Source organism: Biomphalaria glabrata, chromosome 12, assembly GCF_947242115.1.
Source record: "Biomphalaria glabrata chromosome 12, xgBioGlab47.1, whole genome shotgun sequence".
Classification (NCBI taxonomy): domain Eukaryota; kingdom Metazoa; phylum Mollusca; class Gastropoda; family Planorbidae; genus Biomphalaria; species Biomphalaria glabrata.
The window spans coordinates 37,092,895-37,112,838 of record NC_074722.1 but is presented as its reverse complement, the minus strand read 5'-3'; the positions used below and the strand labels follow the sequence as shown (position 1 = coordinate 37,112,838).

The 19,944-nt window shown below is 38.5% G+C and overlaps 1 protein-coding gene across 1 annotated transcript in view; it reads right to left on the bottom strand.

Moving 5' to 3' along the window:
- Window positions 1–16,177, bottom strand: part of LOC106051109 (sodium/glucose cotransporter 1-like) — a 43,489-nt gene extending 27,312 nt beyond the window's left edge. The window contains exons 1-6 of the mRNA XM_056007256.1: window positions 16,123–16,177; window positions 13,325–13,576; window positions 9,697–9,765; window positions 6,902–7,006; window positions 4,506–4,565; window positions 3,029–3,133 (exon numbers count right to left, since the gene is read on the bottom strand). Of these exons, the coding sequence (XP_055863231.1) occupies window positions 3,029–3,133; window positions 4,506–4,565; window positions 6,902–7,006; window positions 9,697–9,765; window positions 13,325–13,522 (537 nt within the window). The 5' untranslated portion in view covers window positions 13,523–13,576; window positions 16,123–16,177. The remainder of the gene's footprint in view (window positions 1–3,028; window positions 3,134–4,505; window positions 4,566–6,901; window positions 7,007–9,696; window positions 9,766–13,324; window positions 13,577–16,122) is intronic.
- Between the last annotated feature and the right edge of the window lie 3,767 nt (window positions 16,178–19,944).

Genomic DNA, 19,944 nt, shown 5'->3' with positions numbered 1-19,944 from the left:
GCAATAAAGCTACATTTATTTAAACAATAAGACAACTTGGGGCAACAAAACTACATTTATTTAAACAATAGGACAACTTGGGGCAACAAAACTACATTTATTTAAACAATAGGACAACTTTGTAATAGACTAAAACAACACGAGCTTCAATAAACACAATGATTTTATTCGTCCTTATTTATGCTCTTTACTCCAGCCACTTGTTCTCTATACTCTCTATACTAGACTTCCTTTTACACACAGTCCCTGACACACTGCTGTTCACTCAAGCATGTACACTCAAGGTCCACTGGTCATTTCATACACAGGCACACACACTGCACTACCTGCCACGCAAAACACATACATTTACTATCACAAACTTGGGGCAATAAAGCTACATTTATTTAAACAATAGGACAACTTGGGGCGAGGGTTTCGCAAATGTATGCGTTGGACCAGAGGTTCTCAAACATTTTTTCGCGCCTGCGACGCCTTTATACACTCAGACCTTGCACACGGACCCTTAAGTAAAAAAGCTATATACTAGCATAATGCATAGTACATAAGTTACAAATGTAAAAAAAAAGAACAATACTTTTGTTGAAGGACTGAGTATGTCCACGCGCAAAAGAGTTCAACACCCAGTCGGGAATATCCAAGTGTAAGAGTGTCTTCTGATTTTTTGTTTAGGTAGGCAAGACTAGTACGTAGTAGGCATGTAAAACAATAGTAAGGGGAGAGTTCATTATTATTTATATTATACGTAGTAGACATGTAATACAATAGTAAGGGGAGAGTTCATTATTATTTATATTATACGTAGTAGACATGTAATACAATAGTAAGGGGAGAGTTCATTATTTATTTAAATTATATGTAGTAGACATGTAATACAATAGTAAGGGGAGAGTTCATTATTATTTATATTATACGTAGTAGACATGTAATACAATAGTAAGGGGAGAGTTCATTATTTATTTAAATTATATGTAGTAGACATGTAATACAATAGTAAGGGGAGAGTTCATTATTATTTATATTATACGTAGTAGACATGTAATACAATAGTAAGGGGAGAGTTCATTATTTATTTAAATTATATGTAGTAGACATGTAATACAATAGTAAGGGGAGAGTTCATTATTATTTATATTATACGTAGTAGACATGTAATACAATAGTAAGGGGAGAGTTCATTATTTATTTAAATTATATGTAGTAGACATGTAATACAATAGTAAGGGGAGAGTTCATTATTATTTATATTATACGTAGTAGACATGTAATACAATAGTAAGGGGAGAGTTCATTATTTATTTAAATTATATGTAGTAGACATGTAATACAATAGTAAGGGGAGAGTTCATTATTTATTTAAATTATACGTAGTAGACATGTAATACAATAGTAAGGGGAGAGTTTATTATTTATTTAAATTATACGTAGTAGACATGTAATACAATAGTAAGGGGAGAGTTCATTATTTATTTAAATTATACGTAGTAGACATGTAATACAATAGTAAGGGGAGAGTTCATTATTTATTTAAATTATATGTAGTAGACATGTAATACAATAGTAAGGGGAGAGTTCATTATTATTTATATTATACGTAGTAGACATGTAATACAATAGTAAGGGGAGAGTTCATTATTTATTTAAATTATATGTAGTAGACATGTAATACAATAGTAAGGGGAGAGTTCATTATTATTTATATTATACGTAGTAGACATGTAATACAATAGTAAGGGGAGAGTTCATTATTTATTTAAATTATATGTAGTAGACATGTAATACAATAGTAAGGGGAGAGTTCATTATTATTTATATTATACGTAGTAGACATGTAATACAATAGTAAGGGGAGAGTTCATTATTATTTATATTATACGTAGTAGACATGTAAAACAATAGTAAGGGGAGAGTTCATTATTATTTATATTATACGTAGTAGGCATGTAAAACAATAGTAAGGGGAGAGTTCATTATTATTTATATTATACGTAGTAGGCATGTAAAACAATAGTAAGGGGAGAGTTCATTATTATTTATATTATACGTAGTAGACATGTAATACAATAGTAAGGGGAGAGTTCATTATTTATTTAAATTATACGTAGTAGACATGTAATACAATAGTAAGGGGAGAGTTCATTATTTATTTAAATTATACGTAGTAGACATGTAATACAATAGTAAGGGGAGAGTTCATTATTTATTTAAATTATACGTAGTAGACATGTAATACAATAGTAAGGGGAGAGTTCATTATTTATTTAAATTATTCCTGACTTATGGCGAAGAAGTTATTTTAATTGTATACAATTTCAATCTTTCTGTCGACCCCCATCGGTCGTCTCGCTATCCTCCAGGGGTCCACAATTTGAGAACCACTGCGTTGGACAATACTATATGAGAATATTGCCATCCATAGTTGATATTTCCATCCATAGTTGATATTTCCATCCATAGCTGATATTTCCATCCTTAGTTGATATTTCCATCCATAGTTGATATTTCCATCCATAGTTGATATTTCCATCCATAGTTGATATTTCCATCCATAGCTGATATTTCCATCCATAGTGGATATTTCTATACAGAGTAACTAGATCTATCTGCTGTCATTAACACAAAAACTATTTAACATCATTGGAAAAAATCACTTAAATCCCTTAATTTAGAAACTACACCATCGACAAAACAATAAAAAAAAAAGTAGAATAGCAATAATACATAAAACACTGAACCATAACTTAGTAACACAAAACCCCTAAAAAAAATCATACGCAGATCAAAATACCATATATACACATTAAGCTAGGACTAATTCATATAAGACATCTTTTTCTTTCCGACTACAATGGAACTAAAGGAAGGGCTGCCTGAATCAACAATGAAAAGCAGATAGGAATTTTAAAAATCTATCTTTTAAACAAGTACGACTAGATTAACTCTAAGGACGTAGGCCTAATTTTTTTTTTTTTGAAAGAGCTTCTGTGGTTGATAGGATTCGGGCCAAGATTGTTTATGAATCACTCACCGAAATCTTTGTGAAGACGACGAGAGACAGTGACAATACAGACACGTAGAACTCAATCCTCCTGCCTCCATAACGTTTTTTCAGGTAGTCAATAGTCGTCACAGACTGGACAGAGGATAATACAAAAGTCTCAGTTGGCAGCTGTTTATTTTCTCCTTTCTATGTGTATAACTATATTTTGTTCTAATAATAAATAATATAATCGATTTTTCTAACTTCGAGCATGAGGGAGCTCCTTAGCCCGGACTGGCCAACCGCTTAGGGTCCTAGGAAAAGGAAAACTTAAAATTGAAACCTCCGCTGTCTTGCGGCTATACCCGCACATGGAGGAGGTTTGGGGGATTGACTGTTAATCTTGAGATAAAAATCAGGAGCCGGTAACCCTTAGGCATCTTGCAGCATATAGTGCCACTACTGGCAGAACCTGATACGCCGCTGAACCAAAGCTATACCAGCTATGGCCCTCCTTTGGTCACAAAAGCTGTGTGGATAGAGGGGGCGGGAACTGTTGTGTGGGCGACATCGTTCCAACCATAGCTGATGTTCAGTCATTCGTTTTATTACTATAAGAGTGGCCTACCTAGTAATGATATTGGGACCAGAGACTATTTTCTCTCGCAACCATGTCGGAAAAAATGTAACTCGCTTAATTTTAACTCTTTCAGTGCGAATTATTTTGATCGAGAGAGAATGGGTTTTCTCTGCAAGGTGGTTAGAGATACTAAAACTAAGTAATATTGTAAAAGAAAATAGGTCTCCACTAGCGCTAGCAAAGTTAATCCCTGAGAATTACCCACACTGAAAGAGTTAATCTTTGGTTACCTTGGTTTAGCTTTGTATTACTAATATCATAGCTTTCATTTTATTCTTCAAATTATTTTATTCTTAGAGGGTTTTTTTAAAAGAAAATTCGAATAAACGAATAAAAAAATAATTCATTAGTAGTTACTAAAAATCCGAAATATAAAATGTATAAACTACCCCAGTAACAGTAGTAGAAAGAAGGGTGAAAAATGCAACGACGCCTGATGATTACAGATGCCCAACCAGTGACTGCAGATGCGTATCAAGGATTGGCCTCTTTAGTCACACAAGAAGCTGCTAAGGGAAAAGGATGTCTCACGAGACATAAAATGCCACAGAAACTGCCCCCAGACAATCATGTACAGTTTCCTCTCTTTCGGATCTTGTAGTCTATGGGGTAGACGTTCTAGGGTCAAAAGTTAGCGAGGCAGCCACGTGACCTGCACAGCTAGAGTCGGGTACTCGAGTTGGGTCGTGACCTCCGTTTCGAAGGTGTCGGTTGGGTGGACTCAAGGACGTCCTAAAAATTCCGAACTGTAAAATCCTTGTTTTCAAGAGGGACCCGTGGTAATGAAACAAAATTTTTATTTCCATTGATTTAAATCAATAAGACAGTTTCATCTCAACTATAAATGGGAAACACACACACACACACACATTATTTATTACTCACCCCTGATGCAATATACACAGGAAGAAAAACCCAGCCAAGAACGATAAATACCAAGGTACTCTGAAATCATAGAATATGAATTTCCGTCAACATGATAGCTTTAAAGGTTGATGCATTTTGTTCGTGAATCTTTCGTTGGCTGAGGTTACGCCATCTTGCGTCATTTGACTTGCGTTTCCTAAAGGATGCTCAGTGCGTCTAGGGCTAGGCCCTATCAACATTGTGGACATGCGAGGAAGGATATCTGGCGGAGGGTTTTCGATTGCAGTTATGCGTTTATTAAACGCAACTCGAGTCAGATCTTAATTTGAATATTTCTAGTCTACATCGCGTGGAAAAACAACTTCTCTTTATAATCTTGTTATTCTTTAATAACAAGTTTTGGAAACGTTTAAAGTGGAGAAAAAACGCATTTTTATTTACAAATAATGAAGAACGTCGATTATCCGGGATGTCAAATATCCGGAATGCCTTTTAAACTGCATTTTTTTTTACAGTACGGTATTCTCGAGAAGAGGACCCTAGCAATGGAACTAAGATGCTACGGAAAGATTCTAGATAACACGAAGACCTCATCAGAAATAAAGAGATTAGAATCATAAATAATACAGTATTTTGACCTCACGGTGACCTGCTAACCACTGTCCAAATACGCAAACTTAAGCTCAATTGGTAACATCACAAGGTCCTCAGGGCTCGCAACGACCTTCCTTCAGCAAACATTACCAGGAAAAAGAAGAAGAGGCAGGCAGAGAAAGCGATGGGAAGGCAACATCAAAGAATTTCATTGAATTTAATTCTATCCAAGGTAAAAGACAGGAATGGAGAAAGACGATAGACAGATCTTGTGTGGTGCCCCAACGGTTCAACGGACAAAGGGATAGGTGAAGGTGAATCTAAGTGGTAATGCTGTGTGTAGCGAAAGGTCAGCGATTATCGGACTCAGTAATGGGAGGCTACTGCGTGTAACGCTTCGTTCCCCTGTTCATAAAAACTCCGAAGTTCAAATTTTCAGGCTTCACCGAGATTCGAACCCTAGACCCCTTGGTTCGAACGCCAAACGCTTTACCACTCAGCCACCTCACTCCCTGTCAGTAATGGGAGGCTACTACGTATAACGCTTTGTTCCCCTGTTCATAAAAACTCCGAAGTTCAAATTTCCGAGCTTGACCGAGATTCGAACCCTAGACTCCTTGGTTCGAACGCCAAACGCTTTACCACTCAGCCACCTCACTCCCTGTCAGTAATGGGAGGCTACTACGTATAACGCTTTGTTACCCTGTTCATAAAAACTCCGAAGTTCAAATTTCCAGGCTTCACCGAGATTCGAAACCTAGACCCCTTGGTTCGAACGCCAAACGCTTTACCACTCAGCCACCTCACTTCCTGTCAGTAATGGGAGGCTACTACGTATAACGCTTTGTTCCCCTGTATATTTTACTTGAATTTTTTGTTTACGCACTGCGCGATACCCCCCCCCCATATGAATTTTTTTTTACATTGTTGGTAGACGTTTTATAATGTTCGCATTCGGTTATCCGGACGATCGATTATCCGGACAGACCCTGATCCCAAATAATCCGGATATTCGACGTTCTTCCGTAAAGGAAAAGGATTTTTTTGTTTTTAAAAGTTGGACAAATCGAAAACTCAAGTTCTCTTTCATTTTTCGTCGGTGGAACGCGGGATTTAAATGTTATAACTAACAAGTAAAACCTAAAAAAAAAATACTTTTTAAAAAAAAAAAAGCTTATACGAAGTGTAATTTTATTCCTTAGTCTGGACCAGCCATGCAATTAAATGTGTAACAGATCTAGACCAACAACAATACATCAATGCGATTAATAATATTTTTACCAATTGTTTTTGTTGAGATCTATTTCAATTTTTTAGCTTTCTCAATGCGCTATGATGCTATCGCTTGTCTGGACCAGTGAGAAAAAGGGGGGGGGGGGGGATGGGGGGGGGGAGAAAGGGAAATCTGGCTAGATGTTACCGTAATTGTTTTTAAAAGCATTTTTAAAAAAAAGGGAGAACGACCTAAATTCGAACTCGTTATTCACGCCCTTGGGGCAGACGTGCTAACCACTCTGCTAGTGAAGACGACTAGAGAATATTGGATAGTTATATATTGTTTTATTACAATTTAGAGCGGCCACCTGTAAAGGGGACTAACTCAGCCTATACCACCACTTCAGTCAAGTAATTAACTAATTGGGATTTTTTAAAATCGATTCTTGTGTTTCCAGGTAAAAGAAATAATAGTGCGAAATTTCAGCTTGATCTGCGATAGATTGTTGGAGAACTAACGTGTTCGAACATTTTTTCCAGACAGACAGACTGACAGAGTGAGTTGATATAAGCTTTGTAAAAAATTGTTAAGGAATGGCTCTTACATTTAGCTCGTATGCATATCCGGCGAGTCCAATGCGGCTGGAAAGGGCTGCAATCCCTACAAAGTGGGCACTGCCGATGTTCGCCATGATCATAGAGCAGGCGATCTAAATTGATTAGAGGTCAAGGTAATTCGCATAAGGAAACACAAAAGCAAATATAAAGGGGACTAATTCAACTTATACCATATAAGTCAAGTTCAATTTCTTTCCCTTGGTTGATACCAAACAAAATAATTAATTACCAATAATTCGTTAGGGTGTGTTTTTTTTTTAAATTATTAATTCTTGTTAAGTTTCTTTATATACGTAACATGTATGCATTCCTCACTAGTGTGTTATGTACTAGATTAGAGAGTATGTTAGTTTTGTTTGACATATAGATTAGAGAGTATGTTAGTTTTGTTTGACATATAGATTAGAGAGTATGTAAGTTTTGTTTGACATATAGATTAGAGAGTATGTTAGTTTTGTTTGACAAATATATTGTGTATTGTTTTAGCGACGGAGAGCCGCTGGTCGCCCACTTTTACGTTATACAGATGTATGCAAACGCGACATGAAGCTCTTCAAAGTCGACATTAGCAACTGGGAAGAGGTGGCACTGGACAGATCCACATGGAGAGAGAGCATAAAGGAAGGGTCAGATGTTATACACAACAGAAAGGGTGAAAATGCAACGGCGCCTGGTGATTATATATGCCCAACCTGCGATCGCAGCTGTGTATCAAGGATTGGCCTCTTTAGTCACATAAGAAGTTGCAAAGGGAAAAGATACGTCTCTCGAGACGTATAATGAAACAGAATTTTAGCGACGGTAAAAGTAGTGACGTAGTAAGACAAAACTAATGACGTAGTAGACTAGACGAACATGGCGTTAGTATAGAAGGGGTTTACTTTGGATATTAGTTAGGTATGGCGACGTATATTAATAACTTGTAATGTTCTGTGGCTAATGTGAAGTAATAATTAGTAATATATAAGTGAAGTCAGATAGTTTACAACAGTGATGCCCAAAGTACGGTCCGCGGGCCAGAACCGGCCCGCGATGTTGTTCCATCCGGCCCGCCGAAACGTCGGCACAAAAAGTAGATAATCTTCCCCCCTTAAAATAGTTGTATATGTACTTTTACCTTCGTAACGGCCCTCACTTTTTTCTGTGATGGATTGGTACCATGACCTTTAACGAATGTGCGATTATGAGTTTATGAAATGGAACTCTGAAGGTAGAATCTACCAGGAAAAGGGAATGGATCTTTTTTTTGTGGAACATGATAATAAGCCAACATATTTGTTTTGTAAAGAAATCTCGTCGGGGTCGCCAGTTGTGAAGAAACAAGTCCTTTTAAGTATAAACTGCCTTTTATTGTGAAGCATTCAAACCTAACAAGGCCCACATTATCTACAGATAACTGTTAGACACCTTATTTATATAGGTTAGTTATTTAGCGACGCACCATAGAAGACGTATATTGAACGGGACTAGTGACGTTTGGGATATGTTGGGTTAGAGACCGGAAAATCAGTTAGCGATAGAATACTTGAGGGTAACGACGTGTTTAGTGACAGAGACTTTTACTGTGGCCTTTTCTTAGAATAAATATATGTGAAGTTGTTCTTCAGCGTTGACTACATCTCTTTACTAGTTAAAACCGATGTCTTGTTTTGTCTGAATTGTTGATCAACTACACGGAATACACCCGAACAATAATACCCAAACGCTTGCAGAGTAATTGGCTGAAATTTAACAGTCATCCATAGTTGACCTCAAGACAGCCTGAACAAGCAACATCACATAACCAACTCCACTAGTTGACTTCCTTCTGCATATTTTCAATCCACTCGTCACTCCCCGCAAGTCCCCTAACTCTCCGATGCCCAACACTTGACCGTGTGTCACGGTTGACCACACACAGTAACCGTGTCCCAACAGCCTGGCTGTTTCAGACAACAACAACAACAAAAAAAAACATGTACAGCGGCATTATAAAAACAAATATGCTCACATTTTATGTAGAGAAATGAAACCATTTTTTAGACGCGTAAAAAATGATAGACTTTAACTATCCCATTAATTAAATAGTCTGCACTAGATTTTGATTTCATTTTTCGTACCATTTTGTTGATGTGGCCCGTGACACGCGTTTCGAAAGTTAAAATGGCCTGCAGGTCGAATTAGGTTGAGCATCAGTGGTCTACAAGATTAGCCCATAACAAGTATAAGAAATTAAATAGTTAATCGAACTAGACCAGACCGTGCACAATGCATTTCAATGCATTCTCGTCATCCGTGTAAAAAAAATGACTGTGATCTATACAGACAATTATGTGCACGGTTAACGATGGTCTCGTGTAGCAAGCACAACGACCAACCGCTTTTACTTTCCCCCAACTAAAGTCTGAGTTTGAGTTTTGAGTTTTTGGCACATCGGCACAAATTAGGCCATGTCGTGCCCGTAATCCTTCAAGGCTCACTCTCCTTTACAAGAGCTAAATTCAATACAGTTAAATCATTAAAAATAATGCCTATTCACAGTTAAAATAGTAAAGCTAGTAAAAATTTAATAATTAGTAAAAAATCTTATGTCGGGTACTCATTAGAGTTGGGTGGACTACGAGGCGTCATAAAAACTCCCGAAGTTCAAATTTCCAGGCTTCACCGAGATTCGAACCCTAGACCCCCTTGGTTCGAACGCCAAACGCTTCACCACTCAGCCACCTCAGTCCCTGTCATAAGAGTCATTAAAAAAAAACAACTGTATGCCTGACCTATATATAAATAAACTGAAAATCAATACCGGGAAAAATCCAATGTTCTTGTTCACAAAGTAGTAGCCACTGACTGACCTCTTGGCTGAGAAGGAAACCTGAACAAGGAGTAGGAAAAAAAAAAAGAACACTTTTCAAAAACAAAGCTTCACTACGGGAAAGAACCGCTAAGTACTGCCATTTCTCTGAGAATTACGGGCTTTATGTCCCTTTCTGCTATATAAAGCAAAATTAATGTATTATTTCTAAATGATCGACTCATTGGTTAATTTTCGGATTGATTCGTGTATTGTTATCGACTATGAATAATTGTGCAAAAGTTCACCTCTCACCCAACTTTGCTTTTTGTAAAACATTTGATTACCGGTATGTCGATTTCAGAGCAACACGGGACAGGCCTTGTGGAAATGATCTGACTGACTGACGCGCTCCTGTGCTTTGGGGCAAAATAATAATCAAATTGTTACGTTGCGTATATCTCACAAGAATGTCTAAAAATGGTTCTTCGTCCAAAGTAAATTGGCTCCTTTCTATTCCCTCCCCTAACTGAACACGATCCCCAGAGTGCAAGGAAACAAACGCACGCTTTTCATCAAGCGACAAAATGCAAATATTCTATCCAAGTTTACGTGCTCCCCCCCCCACCCCCATCCTCTACAGCGACGTCAATGGTCAACTACAATCTGTGGTGGTCACGTCAATGGTCAACAACAATCTGTGGTGGTCACGTCAATGGTCAACAACAATCTGTGGTGGTCCCGTCAATGGTCAACAACAATCTGTGGTGGTCACGTCAATGGTCAACAACAATCTGTGGTGGTCACGTCAATGGTCAACAATAATCTGTGGTGGTCACGTCAATGGTCAACAACAATCTGTGGTGGTCACGTCAATGGTCAACAACAATCTGTGGTGGTCACGTCAATGGTCAACAACAATCTGTGGTGGTCACGTCAATGGTCAACAGCAATCTGCGGTGGTCACGTCAATGGTCAACAACAATCTGCGGTGGTCACGTCAATGGTCAACAACAATCTGTGGTGGTCACGTCAATGGTCAACAACAATCTGTGGTGGTCACGTCAATGGTCAACAACAATCTGTGGTGGTCCCGTCAATGGTCAACAACAATCTGCGGTGGTCACGTCAATGGTCAACAACAATCTGTGGTGGTCACGTCAATGGTCAACAATAATCTGTGGTGGTCACGTCAATGATCAACAACAATCTGTGGTGGTCACGTCAATGGTCAACAACAGTCTGTGGTGGTCACGTCAATGGTCAACAACAATCTGTGGTGGTCACGTCAATGGTCAACAACAATCTGTGGTGGTCCCGTCAATGGTCAACAACAATCTGTGGTGGTCACGTCAATGGTCAACAATAATCTGTGGTGGTCACGTCAATGGTCAACAACAATCTGTGGTGGTCACGTCAATGGTCAACAATAATCTGTGGTGGTCACGTCAATGATCAACAACAATCTGTGGTGGTCACGTCAATGGTCAACAACAGTCTGTGGTGGTCACGTCAATGGTCAACAACAATCTGTGGTGGTCACGTCAATGGTCAACAACAATCTGTGGTGGTCCCGTCAATGGTCAACAACAATCTGTGGTGGTCACGTCAATGGTCAACAACAATCTGTGGTGGTCACGTCAATGGTCAACAATAATCTGTGGTGGTCACGTCAATTGTCAACAACAATCTGTGGTGGTCCCGTCAATGGTCAACAACAGTCTGTGGTGGTCACGTCAATGGTCAACAACAATCTGCGGTGGTCACGTCAATGGTCAACAACAATCTGCGGTGGTCACGTCAATGGTCAACAACAATCTGCGGTGGTCACGTCAATGGTCAAAAACAGTCTGTGGTGGTCCAGTCAATGGTCAACTACAATCTGTGGTGGTCCCGTCAATGGTCACCTACAATCTGTGGTGGTCACGTCAATGGTCAACAACAATCTGTGGTGGTCACGTCAATGGTCAACAACAATCTGTGGTGGTCACGTCAATGGTCAACAACAATCCGTGGTGATCACGTCAATAGTCAACAACAATCTGTGGTGGTCCCGTTTACTGTGTCAAAAACTACATGAGCTTAAACAGACCACAGCAGATCTAACATGCTCGACAAACAAATGCTTTTGTCAATATTAAGATTAATGTTTATTTACAAAAGTGGGCTGATCTATTTTTTTTAAGTCTAATAATGTCGCATAACTAGAACAATGGCTTCAATATTAACATGCAGTCAGGTAACAACTCGTTCTATGTGCGATATCTAGGCTTCTAAAGCCAAGCGCATACTGTATTTTAAACATTCACAGATAGAAATCACTGTTTCTAAACTTAATGGACATACATATATTTAAACTCCCCTGCACTACAATTCACATTGACACATAGCCAAATCTGTGGCCGCAGTTGTTTATCAAGGAATGGCCTCTTTACGACTTTAGTCACAAGGGAAATTGCAAAGCAAAAGATCGTTTCTCGATATGTCAAATGCACCGGGTGGAATTAGGCCAGTTGTGATGCCTAAGAACCGAATACATTGCACTTGACGGTACAGAATTCAGACAAACATGTTACTATCCACACCGTTCCTCAAGAGATTTGAAACAAGAAAAGTGGTCAGGGTGAAAGAGCGTCGAACCAACAAAAAGCTGAGAGAAGAAGCAGGCCTATCTGCAACTGACCAAAATTACCCATGCCACCTATGCGGCCGGCTTTTTAAAGCGAGGATTGGACTTTACAGTCATCTTCGAGTCCATAGGAAATGAGAAATGTGCTCTCTCTCTCCCCCTCTCTCTCTGCCTCTCTCTCTCTCTCTCTCTCTCTCTCTCTCTCTCTCTCTATATATATATATATATATATATATATATATATATATATATATATATATATATATATATATATATATATTGTTGTAGCCCTATTGGCATCGCCATAGAGATAACTGTACGATCAGCTGACATGTGGAACAAGGGCCAGTAATACAGTTTAGCGTGATATATCGAAAGGCAAGGGACAGTACTGGTATGAACTTTGCACGTGAATATGACCCGTGTTATGGTCGTCTGATCATAAGCCTTCGTGGACAAGAGACCAGAGTGTGTGAGGCAGGGCAGTTCAGGACAGGACAGCGAGGAGACCGGGACTGTTAGTCACAGGACAGCGAGGAGACCGGGACTGTTAGTCGGCCATGAAGTCGGTCCTGGTTCAGTCCTCGAGTGAAACGCACGAGTCGGGGGAAGAGACAGTAGAGTTTAGTAAAGTGATGTACAGTGCAGCATTGTTAGTAGTTGATTGTGTTGCCAATTGTGTCATATCGGCTGTTTTGTTTCGTCATTATTAAAGCGCCAGATTATTTGGAGCTCTTGTTGTCAAGTTCTTGTGTTAATGTGTTGTGTTTTTGCGCAGCAGTTTGTTACAGAACGCCTGATGGAGAAGATCGTAACTATATATATATATATATATATATATATATATATATATATATATATATATATATATATATATATATATATAGTTAGACTATAGACTAATATATATATATATAGTTACGCTGAGGTGGTCTATTTTAGTCAAACTGAATCCATTTGATTGGATTAACGGAAATTATCTATCTTATTAAACTAAACTAAATGACTTACAATTAAACTGCACAAGACTGTAAAAATGACAGCCATTAAGAACAAGCCAAGGTCATTATAGCTCAAAATGTACTTCGCAGACGCCTTGAAGGAAATTCGTGGTTTGGGGGTGACCTTGGCCGTCCTCAAGGTCGTGCTGCCGAGGTTTTCAATATAGTCAAGGTCGTCGTCATCTTTTGCGGTAAAGTTCGTAGACATGGCTTTGGTGCAACCGGATTCAGCCGGCTGATATCTAAATCATTCTAACAATATCTGAAAAGAAAAAGTTTTTTGTTTTTTTTTAAACTTCTTTGATACACGTGACGTATGACGGCTGCATACATTTCCCGCCACCAAATTGAAAATTGTTTAGTCGTCTGCTTGGACCTGTGACCTTCACCCTTTCCGTCTCTATAGACATGTTTTGATATGATACTTGATTTTTTTTTTTTGGGGGGGGGAGGGTTGGCACTTCGGCACAATTTAGGCCATGTCGCGCCCATAATCCCTCAAGGGTTATTCTCCCTTCATATCTTATCTTATCTTATATAATACAGACGTTATTTCAAAAAAGAAGATGATTACGTCCTACGCGTCATGCATTCAGTCATGCATATTAACCAATGACTTAAATTCTGCCACTGGTTTTCCTGGCTAGCTCAAGAGCTAAATCTCACACAGCCATGTCACTAAAAACAAGGTCCATTTACAGTTAAGATAGTAAAAGTAGTAAAAAAAAATGTGTTAATTCAATAAAAATCTGTTGTAAATATTATATATTCACAATTGCTCCACCCTATCACAAAAAAATCAGATCCCAGCAGACATCTGCAACATCATTGTACAGTTATTCTCTGGAGAAAGTAGATCTACATTCTAGACATCTGCAACATCAGTGTACAGTTATTCTCTGGAGAAAGTAGATCTACATTCTAGACATCTGCAACATCAGTGTACAGTTATTCTCTGGAGAAAGTAGATCTACATTCTAGACATCTGCAACATCAGTGTACAGTTATTCTCTGGAGAAAGTAGATCTACATTCTAGACATCTGCAACATCAGTGTACAGTTATTCTCTGGAGAAAGTAGATCTACATTCTAGACATCTGCAACATCATTGTACAATTATTCACTGTTCATAATTAGTATCCAAAATGTCCACATGCTATAGCTTACTCAAATTTAACCCTAAACTCCTGAAGACGCTATATAATTTCCTCCAAAGTAATTCACTCTCTTGTCGTCTTCAAATACAAAAGCTGATAACAATGCTCATTTAGTACAAGACAAAATATATACTATCTTATCTTATAAAATACAGACGTTACTTCAAAAAAGAAGATAATTGCGTCCAGGTCCAACGCGCCATGCATCTAATTATGCATCTTAACCAATGACTTAATTTTGCCAAGTCACTGGTTTTCCTGGCTAGCTCAGGCAACCCATTCCATGCTCTAATAGCACTAGGGAAGAAGGAGCACTTGTACAAATTTGTCCTAGCATATGGGACGAGGAATGTGCCTTTATCTTTGTGTCTTTCTGAGTATTTTATTAAATTTTGTTTTTGTATTTGAAGATTATGGCTCAGTGTTGTTTATGTAATTGCTACTTTACTTTTGAGTCTTCTCTCCTGAAGGCTTTCTAAATTTAGTGATTTTACTAAGGGTGTTACTCTAGTCAAATGTTAATATTTGTTAGTTATGAATCTCACTGCTCTATTGTGTGTCTGGAATCAACGATTGTAGCGTCAGTTAGGAGAGAAAGAGTTAATTCTGTTGTTATCCACACGGTACCCTTGCCTGCCCCGCACTGATATGACTATCCGAGAAATAACCGCTTTGTTATCCTCATCATGGGCGAAGGACAAGGAAGTGAAATAGTCACGCAAGTGCTCGCTGCAATCCCGCGTCGTCGTGTGGAGGATTAGGCTAGCATGTACTTCTCTTCAAATCGAAGGGACCATCCAAAACATGAAAAACATTTTACAAACATTCAACAACAAAAAATTACAAACATGGATTAGAGTTTATTAGATGTGATAAGAATTACAGCGACGCGTTTAAGTTGACAGCTGGCTCGTGTCGGCTGCAAATTTTGGGCCCTTCAAAAAATCACTTAAAGGGTGTGTTGTAGATTCGATAGAATACGATATAGAATAGTATAGATCACACTATGACTTCTTATCTTTTAGATTACGCATAGAAATTCTAAGACATTAACTTTTTCTTTTCATTCAAACCAAGATTAAAGAAAACCAGACATCTAGTTTCTCATCTATTTGAATGCAAATTGGCCATTCTATTCTAGGTCTACAACTTATCACATAATATCTTCAGATTAGTCTTAGGGCCTATATTACAGACTTTGATCCTACCGCGCCATTCGGCGCATTGGGAGTCAAGCTGTCTCCACAAAGATCTGTCACTGGTAGGCCTAATGTCAGAAGCCTCCTCCCAACTGGTGTCCACTGCCTATATTTATATTATATTCCCTATATGTGTCCAGCTTTTTTTGTTTATGATTATGTAACAGTCTACAGATGACGATGCAGAAATCTAGTTGTTTCCACTTACAATAAACTGTGCACATTGACTAATAGACTAGATCTAGATCATTCATACTGGTACTGAAATGTGAATCCTAATGAGTGAGTCTGGTGTGAATGTACACTTTGGTTTCTTAGAGTTATAATGTTTTTTGTTTGGTGTAATGCACAAATTGTAAGACAAATTTCCTTACGGATAATAAAGATTATTATTATTATTATTAATTCATGGGTCTAAGCTCCACCGATATTTTGTATTGTCTTCTTCTTACCTTTAGACACTTTCTCTGACTTGTCTATTTACACAACTCTTCGGCTGTAGAAAAATGGCAAGCGATGGAACAGACAACAAATAATCTCGAACCAAATTTTCAAATGTGCTTCTTCATAGCATTTGTACAAATTTGTCCTAGCATATGGAACGAGGAATGTGCCTTTATCTTTGTGTCTTTCTGAGTATTTTATTAATTATTTTTTTTTGGCATTTTAAGATTATGGTTCAGTGTTTTATGTATAATGGACCTCATTCACCAATCGTAAAAAAAAAACATACATTTTTCCACGTGGGTCTCAATATCTTCTATACAAATTACGCAATCCATAAAGGCTGTCACGTGATACGTAATTTTCATTGTTTTATCAATATTATCACGTGGCTAAATGTCGTTTGTTTACGATTGATGAATGAGGTCCATTGCTACTTTACTTTTGAGTCTTCTCTCCTGGAGGCTTTCTAAATTTAGTGATTTTACTAAAGGTGCCACATCTAATGCAGTCGACCAATGAATCCATTTATATCTTTGTTTTAAGCAATAAAACTCACTTCTACTTGGCATAAATATCGGGTTTGTGACAACCCTCTTTATAAACAGGTGTTTGTATTTTTGAAGGCTTTACGATCACATCTTTTGCATTCCTCAAAACAATGCTAGCGTGAAAGAGAGTGTTGTTTTGTTTATCCGCGGACAGAAGAGAGAAATAGACTGGCCACTGAATAGTACGGAGGCGCGGTGGCTGAGCGGTAAAGCGCTTGGCTTCCGAACCGGGGTTCGAATCTTGATGAATTTTTAATCTCGGGATCTTCGGGCGCCTCTGAGTCCACCCATCTCTAATGGGTACCTGACATTAGTTGGGGAAAAGTAAAGGATGTTGGTCGTTGTGGTGGCCACATGAAACCCTTGTTAATCGTAGGCCACGAAATGAAAGGGAACTTACTTTACTGAAAAGTACAAGGGGGGCGAAGAAAAAGTGAGTGGATTGAGTTCCACAATAGTGTTGGCGTGAATCTTATATACAGACTGTTATGGCGCGATTAGGAATTAATTGGGAGATGAAAGTGAGATGAAAGCCTGGGCATTGTCGAAACGATGTCGCCCACACAGCCCCCCCCCCTCTCCGCGCAACTGATGTGACCGAAAGAACGGAATATCCAATACAGTTTGGAATCAGTAGCGCCGCAGCCTCTGCCAGGATATAGCACGGTGTGCCACAATCTGCATAAGGGTCACCAGCTCCTGATTTTTCCTTAGGGTTGTTTCCCGAAGCCTTTCCCGTGTTAGAGTATAGCCGCAAGGCAGCGGAGGTTTCGATTCAGAGTTTTCCTTCTCCTGGATGGGTAGCCAACCAAGGCTAACGAGCCCCTCCTGCCCGAAGCTTACTGGTTTAGACGCCAGTTGCTCGCCTTTGCCCCTTCTGTCTGTGGTAACGGTTCCGCCAGGCTCAGTAACTTCCAATGGCACGCGTCTCAAATAGCCTCTGACAACCAGTCCAACTCCTGGCCTTCACGTGTGGTTCAGGAATTAATTATTTGTTTCGGAAATAGGGAAAGTTTTGACTTAGTGACAATGTCGTGAAACTAGGTTTCAGAAATATAACGAAACAACAGTCGACGTAGGCTATTTCCAGAAAAACGTAGATATATAGCATTTTATAAACATATAGAGTTATTATCTTATATCTTCTTATCTTATCTTAAATGATACAGACGTTACTTCAAAAAAGAAGATGATTACGTCCTACGCGTCATGCATTTAGCCATGCATATTAACCAATGACCTAAATTCTGCTAAGTCACTGGTTTTCCTGGCTAGCTGACATTCAATGGTTCCCTTCATTGCTATTACACTTGTTCGACATTCAGTATCAGCGACGGCTAACTTCTTTTGATTGTTCGGCCTTTCGCCAGTGTTTTTGGATTACGTAATCAGTTGAGTGTTACCTCCATTTGATTTATTTGCATCAGACAGCGCGGAAGTACCTAACAAGACTTTATATCAAAAGATATGATAATTACATTCTACCCATTTCATGTATTAACTTAGTCTGATCTAGTATATGGTTTGCTGTAGTTTTTCAGACCTAGATTTACTGGTGTCTTTCCTGAAATAAATTGTAAGCCTTGTTTTTAAAAAGTGAACAGAAGCGGAGCTTGAAGCTTTGGTGCTGAAACAAATGACTGAACAGGACTTACTTAGACTTAGGTCCTCCCGCGCCGTTCGGCGCATTGGGCGGCAAGCTGTCTCCATAAAGATCTGTCATTGGCAATGTCTGAAGCCTCCTCCCACCTGGTGTCCACTGTTCTCAGGTCCTCCATGAAGGTGTGTCTCTAAGTAATACGAGAACGTCCCTGTTTGCGCTTTCCTCGTTTTGGCTTCCATGTTATCACAACTCTTGGTGTGCGTAATTCATTTTGACGTAGAACATGTCCCGCAAATCTCATGCGACGCTCTGTCACAACCTCACTTAAGTGTTCGACTCCCAGTTCGGCATAGGATTTCCCTGTTTGAGACCCGATCCGTGTAACTGACTCCCAAAATCCGTCTCAGCCATTTTTGTTGAGCCACTAGGGTGAACATAATATGGTGCAACACAGACTCTGACTCGAACCACTGACAAAATAATGTTGCCTTTTATATTAGATCTATGTGATGTCATATTTAATTTTATATATCAAGCTAAAAATGGTTTAGTTTTGAGTTCAAAGGTGCAGATTCTGGAAAAATTACATTTGAAATACCAGCTTCTTTAGTTGCTGTTTTTTTTTAAGAAATTGAAATTATTATTCTTAGACATTCCTAGTTCATGTCTAGGAAGATTTCATGCTAGGATTCTTTTTGGCAACTACTCATTGCTAAATACAAGACTTTATCAGTTCCAAAAAAATTAGAGTTTATCAGTTTAAAATAATAAGAGCTTTTCAGTTTAATAAAATAAGAGCTTATCAGTTCCCAAAAATTAGAGTTTATCAGTTCAACAAAAAAAAAAAAAAAAGTTTATCAGTTCAAAAAATGTAGTGTAACTGAGTTGTATATTTTCTGTCCAGCGTAACAGAAGGTCATGTCCAGCGTGTCAGAAGGTCATGTCCATTGTGTGTGTGTTTATAGTAGTCAAATGTTATTTGAGATGTGTCTGTGCTCATCCGCTGTCTACTACAACCTTGTCCAATAAAGCCATGGGTATTGGTATTCTACAGCACACACCTAGCTTCAACTCAATGTTTACGTTTACAGCGTTATTGCTCGTACTCACTGAAGCTTCTATATGTCATGTGTTTATGTTGTCCACTTGTCTTTGTGAGAGACAGGGCCGGTATTAGGCCACTGCAACCTATGCGGTCGCTGTGGGCCCCGCGCTTTCATAGGCCCCGCGCTAATTCTATGTGCAATTATTAATTGCGAAATATATACGAACATTGTTTTTAAAAATGTCCCGCACTAATTAAAATCTCATGAAAACTTACAAAAATCTAATGTATAATAGACAAAATAATCATTTGTGTGTGTCATTCATTATGGAAAACGCCATTCCTACGCGCAATTAAAAAAAAAAGACAGTGTCAGCTTTCATGTAATAAAATGTAATGATCGGACAAATTTTCCCCATAACCGGAAGTTCCAGTACCGTATTTACTTTTATAGTCACTGGCCATAAGTTGCAAGATTCGTAAAGTAAAGTTAACTTGATCGCAATTTTGTACTTGAAAAGAATGAATAAAATGCAAAGCCGAATTTATTTTCTAATACAAAATCTTTAATTTTCACCTAGACTAGGCCCCGCGCAATCAGTTTCTCATAGGGCCCCGCAATGGCTAGGAC